Raw genomic sequence first — 27,277 nt, 5'->3', positions numbered from 1 at the left:
CAAAGGTGGTCTTGACTAAAGCCCTGGTTGTAGCTTACAATTGTGGTTGTGTGAGTAGGTTCGAGGTTTTAGAGGTAAGTGTGAGGCATGTTCTCTATCTCTCTCTCTCTCTCTCTCTCTCTCTCTCTCTCTCTCTCTCTCTCTCTCTCTCTCTCTCTGTATGTGTGTGTGTGTGTGTGTGTGTGTGTGTGTGTGTGTGTGTGTGTGTGTGTGTGTGCTGTTCTATGGCTGACCGCACTCCTGCTGAATTATGTGTGTGTTGCAAGTATTCAATGTGTGCGTGCGTGCGTGTGTGCGTGCGTGTGTGTGTAGGAGGTGGAGAGTGCAGGTCGGCTGTTCAAAGGCTCTGAGCATTGTTGCAGTGGAGGGGATTAGGCCTGTAGAATGGCCTTGTGTGTGTGTGTGTGTGTGTTTGTGTGTGTGTGTGTGTGTGTGTGTGTGTGTGTGTGTGTGTGTGTGTGTGTGTGTGTGTGTGTGTGTGTGTGTGTGTGTGTGTGTGTGTGTGTGTGTGTGTGTGTGTGGAATGGGCCTTCTAATTAAAAAGGATAAGAAGGCCAAAAAATAGAGAGAGAGGGAGAGAGAGAGAAAGAAAGGAAAAAAAGAGAGACTGAGAGAGAGAGAGAGAGAGAGAGAGAGAGAGTAGAAAGAGAAAGGGAGAGAGTGAAAGAGACAGGGAGAGACAGAGAGAGACAGGGAGAGACAGAGAGAGACAGGAAAGAGAGGAAAGAAAATTTGGAGGGAAAATAAAGGATGGAGTAAGTGTTTTCAGAGCTGTGTTTGTGTCCAGCCTGACCATTCACAGCAGATTAACTTTACACCACTCTTCCCCCACTGTTTCTTTATTTCCCTCTCTCTCTCCCATTCTCTCTCTCTGTCTCTCTTTTCTCCAACTGTTTCTTTCTTTCTTTCCCTCCCTCCCTCCCCATCTCTATCTTTCTCGCTATCATTTCTCCAACTGTTTCTTTCTCTCCATTTTCCTCTCCCTCTGTCTCTGTCTCTCTCCCTTCTTTTCTCATATATGCCTCTCTCTTTCTTTCTATTTCTTTTCTCCCCCCTCTTTCACTCATTTCACCCCTCCCTCTGTTTCTGTCCTCCACTCCTTCTCTCCCCTTTTCTCTTTCCTTTTTCTTCCTTTCCCTCATTTCATCCCTCTCTTCTGACCCTTGTCCATGTAGTCTGGTGTATGTTATGTTCAGTGTAGTCTAATTGGATTGTGCATTGGCTGGACGTGTCTGTATGTCTCAGCCCCAATATAGCCCCTCATACACAGAGCACACTGGCCCTCCACGCACCACAAATAACTCTCATTAATTACATTGCTTAGAACAATAATGTACACAAAACTAACACAATTTAGCCTCCGCTCCTTGGTGAATGGTTGTAATTTTATTTTAGACAATGCATTGCTGAATTCTTTAAAATGCCATAATGGATTGAAAATAAAATGATCCGATTTGTCAATTAATGGTCTAAACTACATTATTCTTTATTTCTACTAAATATAAGTTTGTTTTGTATGTGCTGTGAAGACGACTGGACTGTTGCACTGGAGCAATTAATTATTTATAGCACGCGATAAAGTTCATTTAAAGTCCTAATGATATATTGTTTATTGTGATCAACTTTTACTGAGTAGCAACATCTTGATCTCTGGGCAAGAGCCTGGACAATGTGAGTCTGTTAATCCATGAAAAAATCAGGAATTCTAGTTTAAATCAAAATATTGTACCAAGAAACAGCAAAATGGCACGTGACGTCACTATTCGAAATGACGGTGGCAACCGTCAATGGCATTAAATGAGTTGATGTGTACCAACACCCATTTTGGCATTTTTGTGGCTGTTCCATTTGTTTTGGTTTGGGTACAATTTAGCATTCTTAAGCTTTTGGTAGGGTTAATATCAATGGAAGGGCCTCACAAAGATAGGAAGGGCAAATATATTAAGGTTGGTGTGTGTGTGTGTGTGTGTGTGTGTGTGTGTGTGTGTGTGTGTGTGTGTGTGTGTGTGTGTGTGTGTGTTTTAAATGTTTTTTTTTATTTGCCATGAGGATTGATTCCCTCTTGTGTTTATGTCTTGTCCCCCCTGCAACACCCCACCCACCACTACCACTTCCTCAGAACAGGTAGGGCCTACGTATGTGCACGCATGTACACACGCACGCACGCACGCACGCACGCACCCACACATACACGGCTACCCTCCAGTGAGAAAGCACTGACTAACGAATAAGGGCTGAAGGCCCAGTCTTGGTCCCCTATGCACCCCAACACACACACACACACACACACACACACACACACACACACACACACACACACACACACACACACACACACACACACACACACACACACACACACACACACACACACACAGCCCTGACCCCCCTATGTGCCCCTCATCCCTGGGGGGTTAACAACATACCAGTGGGTGGGAAATAGCATTCACACACACACACACACACACACACACACACACACACACACACACACACACACACACACACACACACACACACACACACGCATACTGCTGACATTACCACAAACGCACACGCACACACACACACACACATTGGTGCAGATGTTAGCCCATTAACACTAATTTGTTAATGCATACACACACACACACACACACACACACACACACACACACACGCACACGCACACACACACACACACATTGGTGCAGATGTTAGCCCATTAACACTAATTTGTTAATGCACGCACACACACACACACACACACACACACACACACACACACACACACACACACACACACACACAATTGACAAAATCTAATATACTAATCCAAATGTAAATAATATATTAGCCCTGTATAATGTAATATACTTAGGATATTTTGGGTTTTTGTACATGTTAATGCTGTGCACTTACAATGCTGTGTTTGTAGTTAAAACACACACACACACACACACACACACACACACACACACACACACACACACACACACACACACACACACACACACACACACACACACACACACACACACTTCTGCAAGGACACACATTCTGCTAAAGGGACAAACACACACACACACACACACACACACACACACACACACACACACACACACACACACACACACACACACACACACACACACACACACGATTGTGTAAACTCTTACCAAGAGAATTACTTGCTATGGCTGCATTTTCTAACATTTGCCGCCCTATAAATCATATTCAGTCTAAGAAAAATAGGCCTATTCATATTTCATAAAACAGTAGCTCCAGTAATGTAGTTCCATCAGTTGATAGGCTTTATAAAATGGCACACGGGAGAGAGAGACATGATGTTGCAAAATAATAATAAGAATGATAGGCCTAATAATAATAATAATAATAGGCATAATATAATAAAAATAAAAAAATTAATAATAATGAAGATGAGGATGATGATTTAAAAAAAAAATAGATTTAGAAAAAAACAATACAAATAGGATGTATGTGAATAGAATGATGCCATACATTTCCTTTGTATTTGTATTGATTTATTTTATGTTAGCTTTTTTTTTTTGTTAGGTAGCCTACCTAGCCACATTGTTTTGTTTGTTTTCCCCCAAAGCAACAGCCTATAAAAATAATTTGAAACAGTTGAGTGCAGTAGACAATAGCCTATAGGCCTACAAGTTTTCAGTAATATTTTAGAAATGCAATTCATTGTATTATTATTATTAAAAATAAAATTGCCTTAACAATGACAACCACTATAACAATATAGCCAAGGCCTAATAATAATAATAATAATAATAATAATAATAATAATAATAATAATAATAATCCGCATTACTGATGACGTTGTATCCATAGTTTCGGAAGACATGAATAAATATGAGTTCTTCCTCGCGCTCTGTGCCACCAACAGCCTGCCAGCAGTCACCAGCTCTGCCTCCTCGTGAAGCATTCTCCCTTTAATTAGCCCTGAGCGGCCAGGGCGCGAGCAGATGCGAGCCCGTAAGATCACGTTTTAAAAAATCAAGAGCCGTTTAGTTCTCTAGCTCCCCTGAGCCCTCCGCTATTTACAAATGAATTATGTATCGGCTGAGAGATGAGAGCTCGCGAGCCAGTCTGCCAAGAGCGCTTCGCATGACTCCATAGGCGGGAGAGGAGAAGTCTCGCGCTTTCGAGCATAATCCCTCAAATGAACAAACTGACACGGAAACGGCTCATAATTCGTTCAGTCAGGACTTTAGATGGTGCCCGAACTGAACTTTGCCTTGAGCGTTCACTCTCTGAAGCGGAATTTAATTGCCTGTCCGCTGAAGAAATCCTTTTGTTAAATTTCTTCAACCTTTTTATTATCTCCAAACTGGGTGTTATCTTCCACTCTGTGCCTTCAGTTCCACTTTTTTGACCGTCGTTATTCACGTGGGAAAACGGCAAGTGACTTATAGCCTTTTTGTCCACATCAATGGATAGTGCCAAACGTGTGTGTGTGTGTGTGTGTGTGTGTGTGTGTGTGTGTGTGTGTGTGTGTGTGTGTGTGTGTGTGTGTGTGTGTTCGGCAAAGTTAAGAGGCGAAATGGGTGGTGGTGGTGGTGGTCCAGGCAGGCAGGCAGGCGAGGGGCCAGAGATGAAAGCTTTTCCGTAAAAAAACCTTAAGTGTCTGGGAAAAATAACTCGGGAGGAACGGCTTGAGAAAATGGCGGCGAGTGCCAAACGAATTATTCTGGTTGCCTCTCTCAAGTTATCAGCACTGAGAGGCGGCGGCAGCACCCTCAGTTTCATTCCAAAACGTCTGTGTGTGTGTGTGTGTGTGTGTGTGTGTGTGTGTGTGTGTGTGTGTGTGTGTTTGCTAATGAATGAGACTGAAAGAGAGAGGTGCGGATAGTGGCTGTGTCAGGATTTTTCTAATCTTCTTAAGAGCGTTACATTAACCTCGCCATGACAATATTTTATTTATTTATTTATTTTATTTTTCCCCCACTCTCCAGAAACGTGTGTCTGCACAAAACCAGTCTTTCCCACACACCAACAGAAGTAACAGTCACATCACACACTGACAGAATGTTTTACTTTATTTTATTTTTGAACTAACAGCTGAGAGACATTCAAACAAATTAATTGTGCACACTCCTTCCGCTCGCCAGTGGAAGTCTACATAACATTAAAACAAAACTCTAAAATTACAATTCAAAATTAAATTGAAAGAAATAGGGTGATACTTAAACTAATATCATCAGAGCGACGTAAAACTGCAGGCACATGATCTAAAATTATACAATAATTATGTATTAACAATATTAAACAATATTAAAATGAGATACCAAGCAAGGCCATATTAAAATAGAAACACTAGAGCTGTAATAAACTAGGCTATATGAAAATAAAACCAGGCCATATTTAAAATTAAACAGCAGCTGTACTGAAATGTGTAGAGTGCTATGTATTTACAAGCTGTACCAAGATGGACTTTCTCGTGAAAATAAATGTATTAACATGCCTGAACAAGGCATTTCCAAGCTGCATTCTCCAGGTGAGCGGTGATAGTACACAGACCCGCAGAGTGCATCACACGGTGGTGTTAAACACTGCTGATGATAGCTGATGTACTGTGTGTGTGTGTGTGTGTGTGTGTGTGTGTGTGTGTGTGTGTGTGTGTGTGTAGTGTGTGTGCTGTTCAGCCCAGTGGGGCGGATCATGGCCTCTCCCTCCCTGGGGGCCCATTTAAACTCTATCTGGATGCTCTCAGTGTGTGTGTGTGTGTGTGTGTGTGTGTGTGTGTGTGTGTGTGTGTGTGTGTGTGTGTGTGTGTGTGTGTGTGTGTGTGCCCCTGGGGATGCTCTTAAAGTGTAATATCTGGATGCTCTCGAGCACCATAAGCAACTCCGTCACTCCAGATCCCTGTGAGTGTGTCTGTGTTAATGTGTGTGTGTGCGCGTGTGTGTTAATGTGCATATGTGTGTATTAGTGTGTGTATGTGTGTGTGTGTGCGTGTGAGTGTATTAGTGTGTGTGTGTGTGTCTGTGTGTGCGTGTGTGGTTTCTCCGGACAGGACAGCCGTGCGACGCAAAGCTGAAGCTGCCAGGTTAAGCTGTTAGCGCATATTAGCCCTGTGTGTGTATGCGTGTGTTTATGTGTGTGTGTGTGTGTGTGTGTGTGTGTGTGTGTGTGTGTGTGTGTGTGTGTGTGTGTGTGTGTGTGTGTGTGTGTGTGTGTGTCTCAGGCGTGAACAGACTGAGAGACTGTGGCGTTTGTCACTGTGCTCCCGTGAGGGGAGAGGTGACGACTGCCAGTGTGTGTGTGTGTGTGTGTGTGTAAGAGAGAGAGCATGCGCACGCGCGAGAGAGAGAGAGATAGAGAGAGAAAGTGTTTTTTGCCTTTTTAACGGCAGAGCTGAGCAGCCAGATGACACCCAAAACACACACCCACACACTCACACACACACTCTCTCTTACACACACACACACACACACACACAATGACACACACAGACACGAGACATCATATTGTCATAGTGGCCAATTTGTTTCAGTTAAGTCCCCAAAACAGCGTTGGGAATACCGTGTTCCATTCTAGCTCATTAAAACCTTTTTTTTTCTCCTTCTCATTTTTGCCTCATGCGACACACATAAACACATATTTATGGAGACACCACAGGCCTGTTTAGTGAACCAGTGGCCCAGGAGTGTGTGTGTGTGTGTGTGTGTGTGTGTGTGTGTGTGTGTGTGTGTGTGTGTGTGTGTGTGTGTGTGTGTGTGTGTGTGTGTGTGCGTGCGTGTGTGTGTGTAAGCTGGGGTTAGCTGGTTTGTGATGGAAATTGGGGATCCAGTTGGGTAATTGAGAAGGCGGAGACCCTGCACCCCCCCCCCACCCCCAACACACACACACACACACACACACACACCGTCCCGTAACCAAGAGACCATGGCCTGACACCCCCCATCCATCCACACACACACACACACACACACACACACACACACACACACACACACACACACACACACACACACACACACACACACACACACACACACACACCCTGTAACCAGGGGCACAAAAGTAGAGGCTTGCTGCCATGCCATTCAAAAGTAGAGGCTCACTATGCCATACCATTCAAAAGTAGGAAGAGAAGGTTACCGCATAGAGAATCCCTTCTTATCGAGCTCACTATTCTTCTTCATCTTCCTCCTTTACTGTTACTAAGCTAGACGCTATAAGTTACTAAGCTAGAAACTATAAAATACTAAGCTTAGACGCTATATTAGAGTATTTTATAGGGGGGGGGGGTCCATTCACTTTACATATTATAGTGGTGGCACCAACTAGAAGAGGGATACATTTGACTCTTTACATTTAAACATTAAAACAGGTTTAGGACATTATTGGAATGCTACCCTGTTTGCACATTTCATGTTGTTTTAGCTAGTTTAAACATTCAATGTTACATTTGCTTGTTTAAACCCGTTAAATGGCATTTAAATATGTTGATGCATGAGTTGATGGCACATATCATTTTAGATATTTCAGAAAGGTAAATAGTCATCTGAAGACTGCTGCCAACAACAACAACAACAACAACAACAACAACAACAATCATACCAATAGATATTAGGTAGACCTATGCTTAAACAACTAAATTATAGGCTATATAATAATAATAATAATAATAATAATAATAATAATAATAATAATAATAATAGGCTAATAAATGGGACATTCATTCATTCTGTATGATTGTCGTCGTCTGATGAACCCAACTTTCTTATTGTTGTTTTGCTGCAGCCTGTAGTTGTTTTGAATGGGCTGTGGCTAATAGGCGACCAGTGTGAATATGATTAAAAATAGTGTAGCTATTGTTATTGCCAAAACACAATGAGTGCTCTCGAGAAAGTGCGACAGAGGGAGGCTGCACTCCCCGTCTCGTCAGCTGGTCTTACAGACACAACGCACGCTTTTGTTTTATTTTTGTGACGCAGAAAATTAATCAGCCCGAATGCGAAGGGGCCGCGCGCTTTAGCGTCGCGTAATCAGGGCAGCGCGTGCCGGTCGGATTATCTCATTAATTTTGGGAAAGGGGGGAAACCTGTGTCATAGTTGTAGACCATGTCTACCGGTTGCCCCGCACTCACGCGCTCAATAATAATAATTACCCTGTCCAAGAATTAATTATTATACAGGTCGACCCCCCCACACACACATCCCCCCTCCCCCTCCCGCTTTCTATTGACTCAACGGTGACAGATTGGGGAGGATGGCCGTTATGTTATGTATCAGTCGCGTAAAAACACGTTGTCGCCCAAGCAGTGGCTCCTGTGTGTGTGTGTGTGTGTGTGTGTGTGTGTGTGTGTGTGTGTGTGTGTGTGTGTGTGTGTGTGTGTGTGTGTGTGTGTGTGTGTGTGTTGTAGCCTAACTCCGGCCCTCCCTGCCCCGTGCTGCCCCGAGCTGTCGCGAGCCGTCTGTGTGTGTGCGCGCGCGCACGAGCGCTTGTATGTGTGTCTCCGTCATGCCCATGCGCACAGGTGGGAATAATTGCGGGCACGAGCCCTTGGTGAACTTGGCCTCATTTTTAGCAATTAGCATAATTTCAGACAAACATTTCTCGGCATTCAGTAACTGCCACAGCTCAGCTCCTCCGGGCAGGGACGGGGATCATCTCAGACACAAGAAAAGCAAATTAGTAGCCCGCTCTCAAACTCCCCAAAGGATTGCCCACAGGCACGCAGGCAAACTGATAGCCTACTGTAGCCTATATAGTGCCCAAAACTCATCGCGGACTATGGAGAAAATTAAATCACAGATTTCACCTAATGGCTTCATCATGTAGCCTATAATGTCTAAAGGTTCATGATGTAGCTGTGATTCTTAATTTTGAAGATAACATTGACCAGTCTATAAATAGGCGTAACAGCACTTAAATCAAATTGGTCGATCCAGACTCAGTTGCAGCCGATGTGAGATCTCCTGTTATGGAGTAAGGTGAGCTATAATCCTTTATAATCTTTTGTTTGCTAAGCAAACATGACATGCTCCCGTTACAGGTGGGATATTAGGGTGTTCGCGCGCGACCCTGTCTGTGTCATGTGTCAGGTGAGGGCGAGCCTGTCTGACAAATGGGAATATGATCTCTTGGCCAATTTGGGGGATGACTGCTGCGTGTGTTTGTTTGGATAGCGGTTAAATCCTCTCCACCTAATCAACACTATGGATAGCGGCGCAGGAAGAAATCTAATTAGCCCGTCGCCTAATTAGGGGGGAAATGGGGGCAGTGTCAATACTGTCGATGCCTATTACGGTCTTGAGACTCCCCCCAGGGGCAACCGCTGTTTGCTCCCGCTGCACTTAACATTTTAATGACATCACATTTAAATGTACAAGTGGCGGCCGTTTAGTACGGACAAAGGCCGGGAGATAAGGATGGAGACGGGGGCTGGTGGTATTGCTTTAGAATGGAGAGCGGGCAGGTTACACCATCGGCCGCTTTGTCCATCGCCAAAGGCCTATTTTGTTATCGCCATTATTAGGTTCTCTGCTACACAGTAGGCTTTATCTTGGCTAATGTTGCTCAATCACCGCCACAGTTTGTCTGTTAATTAACTGGTGGCCAGCCTACTCACTTCATTAAACTAAACTAAACTAAACTAAACTAGGAAAGAGTGAACCCACTACCTCCACTAGGCCTAGACATCAGGCGAACATGTAATGCGGCCACCTCCGAGGAAGCCAACACAAAGTTTGTGGGAAATTATGAGACATTGTAGCAAATGCATACATGGATATTTTATACGTAAATGTGTGAGAGTGTGTGCGTGTGGTGTGGGGGAGGTGTGTGTTTGTGGGCTGGGGGGGGGGGGGTATTCCGCTGTCTGCGAGGACAGCTGGGGGTCTCGAGGACGCTTTAAGAGCGAAGCGCATGCGGGGCAGCTCGCATTGGAACACTTCTCATCTCATACGCCTCGCGCGCTACCGAGTCCCGCCTCTCTGCGAAAAAAAAACACCCCGAGACGAGTCGACTCTGAGGCACACTTGAGATTCACTCTCCTTCTTCTCTCCAGCTCTTTCCCCGTGGATGTGGCCAATTAACGACGGAAGCAGTGAACGCACAGCAGAATATTTGGAACCGTATTGAACTGTTTGCTCTTGCCATCATCTTCATCACCAGCAGCAGTGTAGTGTTTTGTTTTGTGGCGCGCTCTCGGTCCGACTAGAACGTTAGCATGATGTCGTATCTGAAGCAGCCGCCGTACACGGTCAACGGGCTGAGCCTCTCCTCCTCCGGGATGGACCTACTCCACCCGTCTGTAGGCTACCCAGGTAAGACCGACAGCTCTAATACTCCAATACAATATACAGCATGGTTGCAGACCTGTTTACATTTGCTTTGACCGATAGCCGGAAAAAAAGCTGCAGTTTATGTCCTTAAAATACAATCACCGGCGTCCAAAACTGGCAAAAACATGGTTTGACTTTTACAACTGACCAAACAAATAACCTGCATATATGTGGTAGTATTTTTCGTAAACGAAAAGTAAACTTTTTGTGAAATTTCCCGTCAGCCCTGTTCGTGTTTATCGAGTGTGACTGCCAGCTTGTGTGGATTATGCGTAGTGCCTCGCCGCGGGGCGCAGAGCGATGCATACTAACTAATATGCGCCAAATGGAGGGAAATCTGCGCGAGCTGCAGTTCAAACGGTGGCCCTTTAGTGTGTCTAATTAATCGACAAATTGCTCCTTTTAAATATTCATCAGAGTGACCTCCTTTAAATAATGGCAAATACTGTAACTAACCAGCCGTTTCCTCACGCATGGGAGAGAAACTCCGCGGGCTATTTATTCAGTCACGCTGTAACGGATACTGCTCGTTGCTGGAACACATCACTGTTTAATGCACTGACAAAGAGACACAGACAGAATGACTGATTTTTTTCCAAAACGATATTCTAAATTGATGGAAAATACCCATTTTTGCCCGTCAGTAACTCATTGTTTTGAGAAAATGACAACGTCCTTTGTGTCCTATACCTCATGAGGCTTTAGATCAAATATCATGACTATTGTGAAATATGACTTTAATTGATTACCGCTCATCACGCAGCTACACCGAGGAAGCAAAGGCGGGAGAGGACCACTTTCACCCGCGCACAACTGGACGTTCTGGAGAACCTTTTCGCCAAGACTCGCTACCCCGACATCTTCATGCGCGAGGAGGTCGCCCTGAAGATAAACTTGCCGGAGTCTCGAGTGCAAGTGAGTGAGTGAGTGGCGGGTGGCCACAGTTGGCTAGCTAGTTGCTGTTTATGGGGTTGTCACATTTGTGGAAAGTGCATCGACAGGTCTGTCTGTCCAGTTCAGTACAGAGTAGATAATACTCTATTGATCCCTAAGGACACTAGTGTCCAGCAGCAGAGACATGTACACATGACACCAGCATCAACATGTCACTCTGTGCTGGTGGCTCTCTGTTTGCTGTCTTTGCTCCCCCCTCTGTTTGGCAACTCTACTGGCAGGTGGTTTCTTTTCAGTGTGTTTCTGTGCACATTAGCCTAATGGCAAATCCTGCCAAACTATTCTAACGGAGCGGGACCCAGTAGGACTAGATAGAAAAGTATTAATTTGACTATTAATGGTAGTGTTTAAAACAGCACATATTTTTTTTTACTGTGTTTGTCTCAGTGCCAAACTTGCTTGCTCTATGTGCTTGTTTGTATATTGGTGCCAGCATTGCTGGTTGTGTGTGTTTGCTTGTCAGTGCCAGTCTTGCTTGTAGTGTGTGCTCACCCCCTCTGCTTGGCAACTCTGCCCCACATTGCAGGTCTGGTTCAAGAATCGACGAGCCAAGTGCCGCCAGCAGCAGCAACAGTCCCAGAGCGGCGCCCAGAGCAAAGTCCGTCCCGTGAAGAAGAAGAGTTCCCCAGTGAGGGAGGTGGTGAGCTCGGAGAGTGGGGCCAGTGGTCAGTTCACGCCGCCCTCTAGCACCTCTGTGCCGGCCATCTCCAGTAGCACGGCCCCGGCGTCCATCTGGAGCCCGGCGTCCATCTCCCCTCTCTCCGACCCCTTGTCTACCTCCTCCTCCGCGTCCTGCATGCAGCGCTCCTATCCAATCACCTACACACAGGCGTCCGGCTACAGCCAGAGCTACTCTGGATCGACATCCTACTTCGGCGGCATGGACTGTGGGTCATACCTGTCGCCAATGCACCACCAGCTAACGGGGCCCAGCGCGGGCCTGAGTCCCATGGGCACCAACACGGTCACCAACCACCTGAGCCCACCAGCCTCGCTCTCCGCCCAGAGTTACGGCGCCACGGGACTGGGATTCGGCTCGGCACCGACAGACTGCCTGGATTACAAAGACCAAAGCGCGTCGTGGAAACTCAATTTCAACGCGGACTGCTTGGATTACAAAGACCAGACTTCATCGTGGAAGTTCCAGGTGTTGTGAACTCTCTGCGGCTGCGTGTTCGAACCCGCGCGCAGCAGCACTGGAATTACATGCCACGAGCCATTTAGAGACATAAACACTACGCACGCACGAGGCCGAGAGCGAGGCCGGGAACACTGCAGCCTTTGGCCACGGGACTGTGCACCCTTGCTCCTCAGATTCATATCGTGCCTGTATCTCACGGACGAGGAAGAGAGGAAGAAAAGATTAAAGAGAGACAGAGGAGAGAAATTAACTGATCTCGGGGGTGACGTAAGAACTTCTCAACCTCGGTGGACACTTGGAAGTACCTGCCTGCTCACGAGCAAGTGTCTTGTGGGTAACGGTTGCACCTGTGTGGCAGTTAACTCCTGGCAAACTTGGTGTGAACTCTCCTTAACTTTGATCAAAGACACGGAACAAAAAAAAATCTTCTCCGAGGTCGGAGTGAGAAATGATCAAGAAGAAGCCGCGGCTCTCCTCGCCTCGGTTAAGCATCCTGAATGGAGCAGCTTTCTCTAAGCCTCTTACGGCTCAGCGACCCTCCACCGGCCAGGCAGGCCCAGCAACCCTTTGATCAGGCCAAGTGTGTGTGTGTGTGTGTGTGTGTGTGTGTGTGTGTGTGTGTGTGTGTGTGTGTGTGTGTGTGTGTGTGTGTGTGTGGAGAATGTTTGGTGCTCGTCAACGAGGCGATTCGTTAAAAAAAATGCACTAATCTATTTAAGATAAAATGCTTATGAGGTTATGAGTGTTGGAGAGACAATCAGCGAGGAGGCAGGAACACTCTGATTCCCGTTAACTATGTGTTTTTTAAAAATCTGTAGTAGCTTTTCAAACTGTGATGATAATGCGTTGTAGACACCCATGCAAATACTCCAGTTTCGCGTCTGCGACGACTTTACTGTGACTTTGATAGTTTTTTTATGTTCAAGTATTACTGATGATAAATTATTATTATTACTATTATTATTATTATTATTATTACATTTGTAAAAGAAAATCCCCAGATATTACTTTTTTAAATGTATCAAAATGGTGACCATCCCCCCAGCCCTCTCGTGCAGTCCCCCACCCCTGTGTCCAACATGTGTATTATAATTCCCTGATGATTGAACCGGTCACACAAGAATAAACACACACTCGCCGGCAGGGCGGGCTGCGAACTGAACTCAGTATGTCGGGGTTTTGTTGTGTTTATGTTTATATCTTCGGGTTGTTGTGGTTGTGATTGTGTCCACATCTTCTCTGCTATGTTGATTTGTGATCCACATCAGTCTGCCATGACCGCGCGCACTTCTCGCCTCGCGCTGCCGCTCAAACCGGGACACCTCCAAATGTTTGGCTATTCCAACGTGCTAATATTTATAATAATTAATTTGAAACAGCAGGTTCAATGTAGCCACAACTAAGGTTCTAAAAGGTGCGCGTGAAGCACCGGGCATCGAACCCCTCACTCTTGGACGAATCCGTCATCACCACAGCTCCATCTTAATGGGATTGAAACCCACGATAGCAATTAGGGAGGCGATTAGGAGTGTCGGCCTGGGGGTAGACTTGATCTAATCACCATCGCCATGGCATGATCCGCATGAAGTCAAATCTCACGGGCGACTGACAGGGCGCTTCTGCATTCAACAGGATTCAAACAAAACATGATTTTTGTTTTTATTAGCCCTCGCTTATAACATAAAATTAGAATTAACTAAAACTAAAGTGAATAACAGATGAATTATTTTCTGGATTTCGGATATTATTTTCCCAAATAGGGCTATATTTTGGAAGACCATATTTTGCCTAAAGTATTTTTTCCACACTACAATCAGGGGGGGGGGGTCTTTTAGCTACATCTATGACGGTAAACTGGCGCTTTCTCCGCGCTCCGCATCTGCGGGAGTGTGTGGTATGGGAAAGTGGCTTTAATCCCATCTGAAAGAGGCCATAATCCAAGAATTCCCCCAGGTTTTTCTTCTTCCTTTTTTCACTCGGATAACAGGTCTTGTCTGCTCAGGCTGCCCCGCGTCACATGCACTTCAAAAACTCAGTCCATGCCCATGCTCTAAATTTATCTGCAGAATCGTAGACATACACGAAGTTCAGATGAGTTTTTTCTTTCTAATCAGGGCCTGGAATTGCCATTTTAAATAATTGGGTCATGCCAACAGGCAGGGAGCACACGTCACGCCAAAGCACATCATAGATTGCAAATTCAGGGCTGCTGCCGGTAAAATGGAATTGATCAAAATTGGCTCCTTTTCTTCTTTTATTTTCTGTTTTTGTGGGGCAAATGTGGAAACTGTGCGCGCTCTCTCGTCTAGACTCACTTGAGGCGTCTGTAGACGAATAGACAAATCCTGTTATGACGAAGGGTGGAAAGGGGGACAGTGTTCGGTAGAAAAGGGGGTCGTTGGGGTGGTTGTGGTGGTGGTGGTGGTGTGTGTGTGTGGGGGGGTGGGTACAGGGGGGGGGGGGGGTTGTGTGTGTGTGTGTGTGAGAGAGAGAGAGAGAGAGGGGGGGGGGGGTGGTGGGGGAAGAGAAAAGGCGGATTTTCTTCTGCTCATTTCGGTCCAGCATCTTTAAAGCATTGAGCAAGTGCATTCATTAAGTGGGCGCCGGCCGGGTGAATGGGGCCAAGTTAGCGGCGTAGCGGACTCCTGTAAGGGGCCAAGGCGCGGAGCTTTATTCGCCCCGTATTGTCCTGCCTAGAGTTTCAATTAGCGACTGCCTGACTCTTGCCGTAAGCTGCCCTTCAGCATATCAGAACAATCGTCGATGAAGGTTGTGGGCAAAGACAGCCTTTGAAGGACACTTGCAGTTTCCATTTGACGCGTTGGAGAGCGTCTGTGGCGCTCTTTGAGCATGTCGCTCTGTGAAGTGGCTCCGCATGTTCGAGGCTGGTGGAGGGCCTGGTACTCATGTCCTCATCTAAAATGACACACAGAATCCTTTAAACGAGGAAGCACAACTGCCAGCGTTCGGTTTCGTCTGTGTTGTCTGTAGAGAAGCGAAGATACGGTACGTGAGCGTGGGTCACCACACATGCCTGATTTGACGACTCCTTCAGTTAAAAAGCCCCACATCTATCCTGCACCCTCCATTAGAGACCGTCAACCGTGGGGCAGACAAACGTCTGCAAGAATATATTCAGGGTAGCAAAACATAGCCGTACTTGCAAAGGGCCTCACTGTTCCCGTGCATTGGAATGCTCCCGTGCTTTGCTACTTGTTGCAAAAAAGAAAGATTAAGATCACAAATTGGAAAAACATAAACAAACAATTTATATGTCTAGTAAAATTACACAGGAATAGCCTATCTTCGCGAATGGGTTGGAATGGATTTGACTGCATCAGGGGGGGGTATTTCGTTTTAATTTTGGGGTTAGGGTTATGGGAAAATCAGTGTTGGGTAGAAGGAAAAAAAAATAGGGTTAGGGTTAGACTTGCAATATAGGAATCGAACACACTGTTTTTCATCCGTGTGTGTGTGTGTGTGTGAGAGAGAGAGGGATTTTCACATGGCTCTTGACAGCATCCGTCAGTCGTTTTTGAGACTGCTGTAGGTCTAACTAGCCCACATTATGGCTTAAAGAGGCGTTTTATTTATACCTATAGGGCATATAGAGCTAGATAACATGCAATACAGGACAATTACTTTAACGTTTTACTCTTCTAAAATTGGTCCATTAAAAATATACACAGGAAATTATTTCGGAAATAACCACCATCAGAGTAAGAATGGCCACGGGCAAAATTAATTGGATTTTTGAAAATGTTTGCGGTGGGTCTGAAAAACTGCTCGAGTCTCATTTTTTTCTGGAACAGGGCGATAATTAAGAAGTGATGAAAATTGACCGTGAAACTACTTTAATATTTCGATGACAGCGCTGAACTGTCACGCGAAACTCGCAACAGTCAATCTCGCACACATAGAACCCACGGCGCCTTAATGAGTAAAGGCCGGTGGCGCGAGACCCAGTCCTGAGCTGCATGCGGGGCTTTGGGTTTTAATTAGGCGCCACGCGGCACCGGGGGACATCTGGGGTTTCAGACGCCGAGTTTTCTAATCCCCGGACCGCGTGCGCATGTAAACGCTGAACAACGGGCCTCGGGGCACGCGGGGAGCTCACTGTGTCTAGAGGTAAATCAAGGCCATCCAAAAAATTCCAAAAATGTCTAAAAGCCATGTCACCTCACCGCGGGATAGCCTCAATATGCGAGGTCCCGGAATTAACTTCAACGGGCCCGTCAATCACGAGTTGAACCAGTCCTAATTCCACACCCGAGCAGCACATAACGGTTCGGAATAAAACTGCGTAGGCTATAGAGCGACGGATTTGCATGTTTTAGCGCTGCACTTATCAAACAGAACAGCATTATCGATTAAGGAGGGAAATATTGGTGTGTTTTAATGTCTATAGAGTTTGTTTATTTAGGCTACTCAGTAGAGAAAGTGCCAGCTGCTTTGATGGTCCTTGCTCTTTGGACTCCTTCAGCTGTTGTAAAAGAGACGAATATTTTGTTTAACCCATGTAGCAATTCACATGGGTCTGTTTGACATCTCTGTTGTCCAACCAAAAACAACAATCTAAATCAAATTATATTTCAATGTGTTGCCTAAAACAGTCGACCAAACTCAAAGACGTTTGGGGTTAAATTATGGCGCTCGCTCGCAGAAGTACATTCCAGGAGGCGGCATGTCCTAGTTTCCCTGGGGAAGAGTTTTAAAATAACAATGGACCAGAAAGCGGGTAGAAAACACACTTTTTTTTTTTTTTTACAGGCGATGCAACAGACCACACACGGCATGGCTAGCATAGGCCTATTTGTATTTGTGCACGCACCAACGCTAAGTCCAACACAACACGCTTGTAAACCTGTCACGTTTTAAAAGCTACGGAAGGTGTAGGCCTACAATCTTGCTATTGACTTTGCATATTGCATTTTTATTTTCATAAAGGCCCGCCATACACTGTAAAAAAAATCCCGTAGTTTTTACGGAAAAAAACTGGCAGCTGGGGTTACCAGAACAATTCCGTAAAAATGACAGCAAAACTGTAATTGACTTTACTGAATAACATGTACATTTTACAGTTTAAACCCGGACACAAAACACTGGAGTCCTGTCATATAAGCATGGACACCATGTATATGTAACATAAGTCCAGTGTGTTATATACTGGTTTTAGGTGTAAAAATGAACACTTTGTTTGGTATATTGTACACCTCACACCAGTATATAACACAAAGGACTTGTTAAAGTTGCATAGTGTCCATGCTTATATGACAGGATTCCAGTGTTTTATGTCCAGGTTTAAACCGTAAAATTTACATATTATTCAGTAAAGCCAATTACAGTTTTGCTGTAATTTGTACAAAATTGTTCTGGTAACCCCAGCTGCCAGTTTTTTTCCGTTAAAACTACAGGATTTAAAAAATATATATGACAGGATTCCAGTGTTTTATGTCCAGGTTTAAACCGTAAAATGTACATGTTATTCAGTAAAGCCAATTACAGTTTTGCTGTAATTTGTACAAAATTGTTCTGGTAACCCCAGCTGCCAGTTTTTTTCCGTTAAAACTACAGGATTTTTTAAATATTGTATTTCTGCTAAAAACATCATCTGAAACAGGCAAAAAAGGTAGCCTCCACCTCGTCTTACCAGGTTGACTGTGAGAAACAAGAACCATTTAGCATTTTTTTTTTTTTTAGTTCAGCCACCCATTCAACTGCAAAATCATTAGCAGCGTTTCCCAAACATGCACCATTCTGTGGCGCAGCACCACAAAATTAAAACAGAGCACCACAAATGTAGTTCACCTCTTCTAATGTCTATGTCAAATAAGGCATACAAAAATGCACAAAACCCATACTACCCAATGGTTTTCACGAGTGATGGGGGCATAGCACCACACAATGCTGCATGGTCTGTGGGAAACACTGGTATGGTAAATAGCAGGGTACTAAAAGACATCAATCCATGCCAGAGAGAATTCCTCAAATATACAACTTTATTGTAGCAAACCAACCACTTTTTGTAAAGAAAAATATGGCACAACTTTGTAAACAAAGACAATATTGTTTAAAAAAAATAAACAAAAAACATTGAGGCCGATACATTTTCAGCTTTAGTGCAACAAAAGTTTTAGTGCAAAACAAAAATCTGTGATTGTTATCCCAGATAAAAATGGGAAATGTTTGCGTTTGAACGACAGGCAGTTTTTTCCTCTTTTTTTGGTGCTAGAACCAGCACAAGTTTGAAAAGAAAAGGGAGTTTTTTCTTTCTTTGGTGCTAGAACCAGCACAAGTTGCAACACATTGGTTAAAAATGAATAATAAAATAAAAAATATTCTTCTCCAAAATAAGAACAATGCTCGTACACGGCATCAGAAACGAAAGGCCGAGCATATATCAGGGTTCCCCCAGGATTGTTAAACCTAAATTCAATGCTTTTAAGACCTTTTTTAATGCATGTTCACATAAAATTTAATACTTTTATCGCACCCATTATTTCAATAATATTGAACGAAATTCAATTAAGAAAGCGCGTATCAAATTCAAACCTCATTACTTCTTAAGAGATTACCTCTCTGTTTGGCACAAGAATGTACATTTATGGAAAATACAATTAAAACACATGCAAAGTTGCATTGTAGCATCTCAGATTTATTTTACTTAAACAAACCCCAGAATTGAATTCAAAAAGCTGCTTCAAAAAGCACTATTTATTTGTTAATTGCAGATTACCGACTTGCTGTGATGAGCACAGATCAGCCAAACACAGAAAGAATTGGAACATTTGCTGTTTTTTATAGGCTATTGACATTTTCTAGGATGAAGTAGACCAATCATAGGCCTAATCATAATTTGCACATGTACTGTAACCTATATATTCATACAGTAGGCCTATCTGTCTTTCAACATGTATTAGCCAATATAATGTAAACCTATCAGACTAAATTGGAGTAGACCATTATTATTGTTGTTGGGCCTAATAATTAGGCCTAATCGTTTTTCTTCACTCCATTATAATGACGTTCAAAAAGCATAATTGCCTACATTTAAATGTACCATTTACAATTTGAGCGTTAAACTGACAATAACCCACTCATTTTTTGAGTCAACAAGTTATTGGTCATAGGGCTAGTTGTGCAAGTAATGATCCCCCTTAATGTAGTGTTTTACAGGTATTTGAGAATAGCACTGCCATAGTCGAATGGCCACAATAATGATTATCCGATAAGACCATGCATGCGTCCATGCTTGTTTACTATTTTTCACCATGCGCAATTCTGGGAAGTATGCATTATCTGAGCAGGATTCGGTAAGGAAATGCGCCGTGAGCCCCCCTATTCATAGATGGGTCAGGTCTCCTGGTTTAGCAGCGCATCGATTAAAACAAGATCAACTAAGTAGTCGTCTTTTTTCCGAACAGCAAGGGGAAATAGTTCAGAGACGGGATTTGATACGAGTCAAGTTTGCTACCAACAGGTATAGCGTGCCCACGCGTTGCTGTGTGGAGTGCACTGTAGCCTAACCAGTGTGTGATTTAACCGCGGTTACGCGTCTGTGGTTATTATTGGCCACCTCAAAAAATCAATGCAAGATTTTAAAAAGAGGCTAAATGTTGCATGACGTCGCCTTGTTTTCTGCTAACGCTTTTAGGAGCTCCTCAAACAAGAGTGTGTTAATTAATGTCGGTGGTCGTTGGTGATACATCTACTAGTTGCGACCAATCGATAGGTCTGTCTCGCCAAGTAGCCTAATTGCGTTTGTAACACAGCTTTGTCATGAAATTGAAATGGCTACAAATGACAGCGGTGGATTTCTGATTGCTCCTTAAGTTTGCTTCACAACGTTCAATAGCCTTAAAAAGAATACCCCAAGAAAACCGGTAACACTCCACAACGTCAGTTCTCCACTGTTTGCATGAACACAATGAATATAAAGGGGGGTGGCTTTGATCACAACCTGCTTCTCGAGTTCAACTGGTGCTTGGACGGCACAAATAAAACTTTGCTGGTTAGTGGAAAAAATACTGGTGCGCTACATCGAGGATAGATAATTGTTAATGCTACACTTCCCGTTGTCGCTGCAGCACTCAAGGTTTGTGCACGTGTTTACAGTGCAACGAATGGACGGTCTGTGCGTCATCTTCATTATGAAAAAAGCCCAGCGTAAACGTTTTCTTGCATAGTGTGCAGCACGCCTCGCGGTCATTCGGCACAGATTTTACCCAAAAGTATTTTGGATCCTGCAGCCACTTGGGGTTAAACCGGCACTTTCCCATTCTTCACCTCACCTCATCAAAAAATGACGCCGCTGCACTCTAGATTTGTGTTTACAGTAGCGTTCTACAACGAATCATGGGTATTGACGTTCTGTGCGTCATCTTCATTATGAAAAAAAAAAACTTCGTCCTTTAGGTTGCACACTGAAATGTTTTTTGAAAATTTAATGCCGCAGTGAAAAAAATTCCCGACTTTTAACAGCTAATTCAATGCTATTAATGCTCTTAATGCTGGATAACTAAATTCAATGCCTTTTTAATATTTTTAATAACCCGCGGGAACCCTGTATATATACACATGTATATGAGTGAGCGAGCATGAGAGAAGCCTTCCTTCTAAGTGTGTGTATATGAATGTGTATGAGAGAGAAGCTGTCATTTAAAGTAAGTGTGTGTGTGTGTGTGTGCGCGCGCGTGCGTGCGTGCGTGCGTGTGTGTGTGTGTGTGTGTGTGTGTGTGCGTGTGGGGGGGGGGGGGGGTGGGGGGGTTGTGAAAAGGTGTATGAATGTGAACATGGGTATGTACGTTGGGGGGTGGGTGGTAAGTGGGTTCGAAGCTCTCATTTTCAGTGCGCGTATGAATATGTGTGAGTGTGGGGGTGGCTTTGTGAGTGAGTAGCTCTACTTTTCAGTGTGTGTATGAATAGTTGTATGTGTGATGGGGGGGGGGGTGCGGGATGAGAATCACTAATCAATCTTACTGTGAGCACCATTCATGATCAGAGAGGTCTTGAATGAGGGTGAGAACTCTGGGGTTCACATGCAATCGTGTTGTGCTGGTCTTCTCCACCTTTGTGCCCCTCTCCGGGTTGATGGAAAAGAAACACCTGGAACAGTGAAAAACAAGACAAAGCAAAAGGAGACAATGTTAAGCACACACACAAAGCTAAATCTGCTCAACAACTAACCATTTGTTCAACACCCAGTTATAAATTATTATTCAAGACACTCTCTTTTTAAAAAGTCAAAAAGCCTTTATTGTGATGGCTTGGGCATATTAGACATTTAAAAGACTCTGACGCGTTTCGGCAGTCATGCCTTCATCAGGGAGTCAAACAGTGGCAATTGTGAAAGATGTTTTTTGAAATAATAAACAACCAATCAGAAGCTTACACATTGTGGTTCTGCAGATCAGGTGACAAGCTGTCATTACCTGAATTGTCCACAGGGTGTCCTAACCCCATACTGAGCAAAAAAGTCACGAAGTGTCCAATTCTTTTTTTCCCCCTCAAAGATTTGGACAATTCATGACTTTTTTTGCTCAGTATGGGGTTAGGACACCAGGTGGATTTTTCAGGTAATGACAGCTTGTCACCTGATCTGCACAACCACAATGTGTAAGCTTCTGATTGTGAAACGGATGTTTTTTAAAATAATAAAGAACCAATCAGAAGCTTACACATTGTGGTTGTGCAGATCAGGTGACAAGCGGTCATTACCTGAATCATCCACAGGGTGTCCTAACCCCATACTGAGCAAAAAAGTCACCAAGTGTCCAATTCTTTTTTTTCCCCTCAAAGAATTGGACACTTCATGACTTTTTTTGCTCAGTATGGGGTTAGGACACCCGGTGGATTTTTCAGGTAATGACAGCTTGTCACCTGATCTGCACAACCACAATGTGTAAGCTTCTGATTGGTTCTTTATTATTTTAAAAAACATCCGTTTCACAATTGCCACTGTTTGAAGCGTTTCGGCAGTCATGCCTTCATCGGGGAGTCAGAGTCTTTTAAATGTCTAATATGACCAAGCCATCGCAATAAAGGCTTTTTGACCTTTTTCTAAAAGAGAGTGCCTTGGAGTCCCTTCAGAGTTTTGGCACCGTCAGTTTTCCCATCCGAAGAGCACCTCAACCAAACTTTCTTTGAGTCCAGGAAGCTCTCCGAAACAAGCTGTCTTTTTTATAAATTATTATTATTACCGGTACACTAAATATAAAGTCAGCCTAGTTACTAGGATGTATGCTAAACATTTTTTAATAATAAACACAAACCTCTGTAGGAACTCCAGTGTGGATGCAAGGGATGCTGGGTAGTGAATGTTGAACACGAAGAAACTGCCAAACATCAACCACAGCGCAGTTAGGAATGAGTGGATACTGGGCTGGACGATAATACGGTCCACACTCAACATCCATCTCTTTGCCGAGTAGCAGGATTGTCCTACAAACACAAAAATAAACAAGAGGACAATTTATGGAGGGTGTGTTTGAGAGATCTTGACATTTGCCAAAGTCATGCAATGTACAAGAGAAAAGCACTCTTGCTTTCTCTTAGAATGTTTAATGCACCATGTTACAAACGAGTTTTGGAAGTACACACTGAGGACAGCTTCATCCAAAACGTATTTGTGTAACATGGTGCATTAAACATTTTAAGAGAAAAAGCAAGAAAGTGTAGTCTTCTCTTCTACATTCAATGACTCTTTTAGACACACAACCAAAGCAACTACAGCTCCAGGCCACTTTATTAGAATAGCATGAAAAAGTTGATTTATTTCCATAATTCCATCAATAATGTTACACTGTCATGGATTATAGATTCATGGCCCAGTTTTTTAACTATTCCAATCATTAAATTGTTTATTTTTTATATATTTTGGTCTTCCAGCTCAAAAGACCCATGAATTGGGGAATTCGGATCATTAGAATATTGTAATAAAATCACAATTTTCTTCATCAAAATTCGTTTCACATCAGTGCACATCAAATCAGTTGAAATTTGGTACTTTCTACATAACGTGCAATGTTCAATACTTGGTTAGGACTCTCTCTGTCTTAATAACGGCCATGATGCGTTTAACATTGAAGTCAATGGCAGAAACAGTGCATGGGAGTTATGGAAGCCCAGATATCCTTGATGCTTTGCTTTCAGCTGTTCTTGTTTGCTGACCTGGTGTCCCACACTTCACTCTTCAATATACCCTGTAGATTTCCATGCTACGTTTTGGCACCAACTCACCAGTTTAATTCTAAATCACCAGAAATGAAACCCCATTGAAAATGAATGGGGTTTTATTTCTGGTGAGTTAGAATTAAACTGGTGAGTTAACACCAAAACGTAGCATGGATATCTACGGGTATATTGAAGAGTGAAGTGTGGGACACCAGGTCAACAAACAAGAACAGCTGACGGCAAAGCATCAAGGATATCTGGGCTTCCATTACTCCCATGCACTGTTTCTGCCATTGACTTCAATGTTAAACGCATCATGACCGTTATTAAGACAGAGAGAGTCCTAACCAAGTATTGAACATTGCATGTTATGTAGAAAGTACCAAATTTCAACTGATTTGATGTGCACTGATGTGAAACGAATTTTGATGAAGAAAATTGTGATTTTATTACAATATTCTAATGATGAGAATTCCCCAATTCATGGGTTTTTTAAGCTGGAATGCCAAAATATGTAAAAAGAAAAAATTGAATAATTGGAATAATTAAACAACTGGACCATGAATCTACAATCCATGACAGTTTAACATTATTGATGGAATTATGGAAATAAATCAACTTTTTCATGCTATTCTAATAAAGTCGCCTGGAGCTGTAGCTATTCCTGAATTGCGTATCTACATCTGTAACGTGTGACGGAGAGAGAGTGACATGGTCAACAACTTACCACAGACAACAATGTTTGGCGTCAAGGGAAGTTGGTCCATCTGCACCTCATCTGCCAGGCAAGTGTCCTCCACGTATGTGAACATTGACTCTTCCTTTTCGTTGAAGTAAGACAACAGAAGCAGCACCATCTCCAACACTTTGTCTGAGGGGCCTGTGTGCTCTCTCACCATCAGCTGAATCTTGGTAAAAGCTTGGAGTAGGGCCTTGGACTTGTTCACAGCGACCGTTTTCAAGTAATGAAGAAGTCTTTCCCCCTTGAGGTCCAAATTCCTTAAAAATGTCTCTTTGGGGCTAACCCCGGTCAACTCTTCGAAATGAACAGCCATGCCCACGTCATCAAATAAAAATGGCCAGTCTGCCAAGAAGTGTTTGATTTCCTTTCCATTGTTTACTTCTTTGCGTTGGGTGTAGAATGTCGATCTGGTAAGTTTTTTCACCACATCCTGGTTTGGGGCATTTTCTTTGGACAGGCGTTTGAGTTCCTCTTGGCTCTGCTGTTGGCTCTCTGTGGTCTCCCCAAGTGGCAGGAACTTCAGTTCCCATTTGACGCAGCCGTAGGTATCCTGAATTGCTGCCCTTTTCTCAACAGGTATTTCGTCTGTGTCAGACTCTGTGCACTGTTTTCTTTTCCTTGTCTTTGGTGTTGAGGATCGCTTTGCGTTTTCAAGTCTATTTTGCAGCTGTTTTACGAGGGAGTGGTACCCTGCCCCAATTACGTCCCCTTCAATGACATCCTGCAGTGACTTGGGGTATTTCGCAACCATTTTTTTGGCCACTACAGTGGTGTGCCTTTTATTTACTTGTGCTGATTTCTGAATCATTTCACGCACAACTATCCTCACCATCTCCCTCCGCAGCCGTGGAGTTGGACGCTTCCCTCTCTCCAATGCCTGGGTCAGTTCTTCTGGAAACTTGTTCCACGGGACAGCAAAAGTATCGGCCCAGTCAATAACCGGGCTTTGACTGATGGTGGAAGAGCTTGAGGAGGTTGTTGGTGAGAGGAGAGCAGTCATAGAAGATGAAGTAGTTCCTGGTGATTCTGAGGAACGAGATGAATTGGTACCATCCTGGATAGGGCCTTTAAAACACAACACACAAGAGTATTACACATCTTTTTTTTTTTAGATCAATTTCATATTCATGTCTGTAACATTGACTGCATCATACTTACATTTAGCAGTCCAAGCAGCCACTGCTTTACGAACTTGAATAGGTCGCAACACTGGCAGTAAATCGGCCTCCGTTACAAACTGCAAGTCAGAAGATGTCTCTACGCCCAGTGACTGTAGAGTTTCCACCAACGTGTCTCTGGCTGTATCAGGTAAGTCGGGTAGGACCTCATGGATGGCATCTTGTAGGAATGCCATTTCTGCACGATAGGGAAAAGACAAAGAAAAACAATCATACATTTAGCTAATGTCTAGCGAGAATATTGACTATGTACATGTAAAACTATAAACAACACATAAGTGGCACCTGCTGTGATCGCTATAACTTGCATACTTGAGGTTGATGCGTATCTGACAGCATGCATTTTGACATGCTATCTACAGCATAGTGTGTGTGGATCTTCACAGGGACAACACGCTGTGCTTTAATGGAATGACTCGGTGCCCATCGATGATGTATGATTTTAGGGGGTAGAAATCTACTAAATCAGTGATGTTAAGGCAAAGCAATTGTGGAGTCAGTTTTGTTACAGAGTGCAGGTGGTATTCATTGTGATAGTCAGATGTATACATGTCCAACACAAAATAAACAGCTGCATCATGTTGTATTAAAATTACAACAAGCTCTCCAAACTCCATGGACTCATCATTTTTTGCAACAAGGAAATCTCCCTTCTTGTATGATGTGCCCTTGTATTGAATGTCTGTTGAGACACATGTATCACTTTCTAAGAAGTCAAAACCAGCAACAGCGTTCCTGATTTCATCACTGTAAAGATTCGGAACAAAAGGACAACCGTTTTTCACCTGTAACATCCGAGTGCTTCCTACTTCAGCTGACAAATATGCCTGAAACATTTGATGCCTTTCAGAGAATGTGAGACAGATGTTTTTAAAGTTTTTTAAGTGCCTTGCACATCTTTTGAAGTATGCATGTTTGCTTTCAAACCTCATTGTCCATACTCTGATAAGTGGGCCAAATTTCAAAATTAGTGCAGGATAATGACGTAAGTAATGATGTTTTGGCTTTAGCCGTGTCTCAGGAAACAAACGCTTCCTTGACTCCAAATACTCTTGGATAGTGATGTCTAGATAAGCTACCTGTGGCAAGGAAATCATCTGTGCACAAACCAAATCAACAACATCTTTCAGCTGTAGCGTCAACTGCCACACATCATCATCTGGATTCTGCACCTTGTCACCTATTAGCACCGGCAGCAACCTCAACAAATTCCAATTTTGGACAGCTTGACCAGACAGTTTGTATGCACCAGAGTTGACACAGCAGGGTTTTGTGAGGGCATCAGATCCTTTGTATTTAAACTGTCTGATGCGCCTATTCAGAAGTGTGTAAGTAAACCACTTCTTTGTTTTTATGAAATATTTCAGGAAGAGTGCGACATCATAGGATAAGACACCCTCAAATAAGTCATGGCCCAAGCAAGGTGGAAGACCAGGCTGGCATACATGAAATGATTTCAGGTCATTGAAAACTGAATTCACCTTGATTCCTTTGACTTCTTGGATGTCTTCTTCTTGGAGCTGTCTGACCGCTGCCTCGTAATTTTCAGGGTTGCGCTGTGGACCACAAACATTTGGATCATGATTAAAATCATGCCGTGTTATTTCACAGTATCTGCAAAAGTACTTCGATGTACTGAAGTTTTCAGTAAACCCTCCGATATTGTGAGATCCCAAATTGTCACCAGCGATACAACACAAAGCTGCTTTGACAGTTTCACCACTAACAGTCATGCCATTTTGTTCCAGATCTTTTAAGTCCTGTATCAACTCTGAAAAGATC

At 43.6% G+C, this 27,277-nt stretch overlaps 2 protein-coding genes across 3 annotated transcripts; one reads left to right on the top strand and one right to left on the bottom strand.

Moving 5' to 3' along the window:
- The first annotated feature begins 10,193 nt into the window (after positions 1 to 10,193).
- otx2b (orthodenticle homeobox 2b) lies at positions 10,194 to 12,418 on the top strand. Its single transcript, XM_063222332.1, has 3 exons — positions 10,194 to 10,290; positions 11,072 to 11,223; positions 11,789 to 12,418. Exons 1-3 carry the CDS (start codon positions 10,194 to 10,196, stop codon positions 12,416 to 12,418), a joined length of 879 nt encoding a protein of 292 aa, XP_063078402.1.
- Positions 12,419 to 21,175: 8,757 nt separating this feature from the next.
- Positions 21,176 to 27,064, bottom strand: LOC134468409 (uncharacterized). 2 transcript variants are annotated; one of them, XM_063222330.1, is made up of 5 exons: positions 26,977 to 27,064; positions 25,476 to 25,673; positions 24,303 to 25,382; positions 22,675 to 22,843; positions 21,176 to 21,508 (listed from the first exon to the last, which is right to left on the bottom strand). In XM_063222330.1, exons 2-5 carry the CDS (start codon positions 25,669 to 25,671, stop codon positions 21,379 to 21,381), a joined length of 1,575 nt encoding a protein of 524 aa, XP_063078400.1. In that variant the 5' UTR covers positions 25,672 to 25,673; positions 26,977 to 27,064; the 3' UTR covers positions 21,176 to 21,378. The 2 variants fall into 2 exon arrangements, with proteins under 2 accessions (XP_063078400.1, XP_063078399.1); XM_063222329.1 differs by lacking the exon at positions 26,977 to 27,064 and having other exon boundaries at positions 25,476 to 25,713.
- Between the last annotated feature and the right edge of the window lie 213 nt (positions 27,065 to 27,277).

This window comes from Engraulis encrasicolus, chromosome 18 (genome assembly GCF_034702125.1).
Source record: "Engraulis encrasicolus isolate BLACKSEA-1 chromosome 18, IST_EnEncr_1.0, whole genome shotgun sequence".
NCBI lineage: Eukaryota > Metazoa > Chordata > Actinopteri > Clupeiformes > Engraulidae > Engraulis > Engraulis encrasicolus.
Note: the sequence above shows the minus strand (reverse complement) of the source record. Positions and strands in the feature narration are given on the sequence as shown.

Coding starts and splice junctions, on each gene's coding strand:
- otx2b (XM_063222332.1), top strand. CDS start 10,194: ATGATGTCGTATCTGAAGCAGCCGCCGTACACGGTCAACGGGCTGAGC. Junction 10,291..11,071: donor CCCGTCTGTAGGCTACCCAG/GTAAGACCGACA, acceptor CTCATCACGCAG/CTACACCGAGGAAGCAAAGG. Junction 11,224..11,788: donor TGCCGGAGTCTCGAGTGCAA/GTGAGTGAGTGA, acceptor CCCACATTGCAG/GTCTGGTTCAAGAATCGACG.
- LOC134468409 (XM_063222329.1), bottom strand. CDS start 25,713: ATGTATGATTGTTTTTCTTTGTCTTTTCCCTATCGTGCAGAAATGGCA. Junction 22,844..24,302: donor GCCAAACATTGTTGTCTGTG/GTAAGTTGTTGA, acceptor TTGTGTTTGTAG/GACAATCCTGCTACTCGGCA. Junction 21,509..22,674: donor ACACTGGAGTTCCTACAGAG/GTTTGTGTTTAT, acceptor TCACTGTTCCAG/GTGTTTCTTTTCCATCAACC.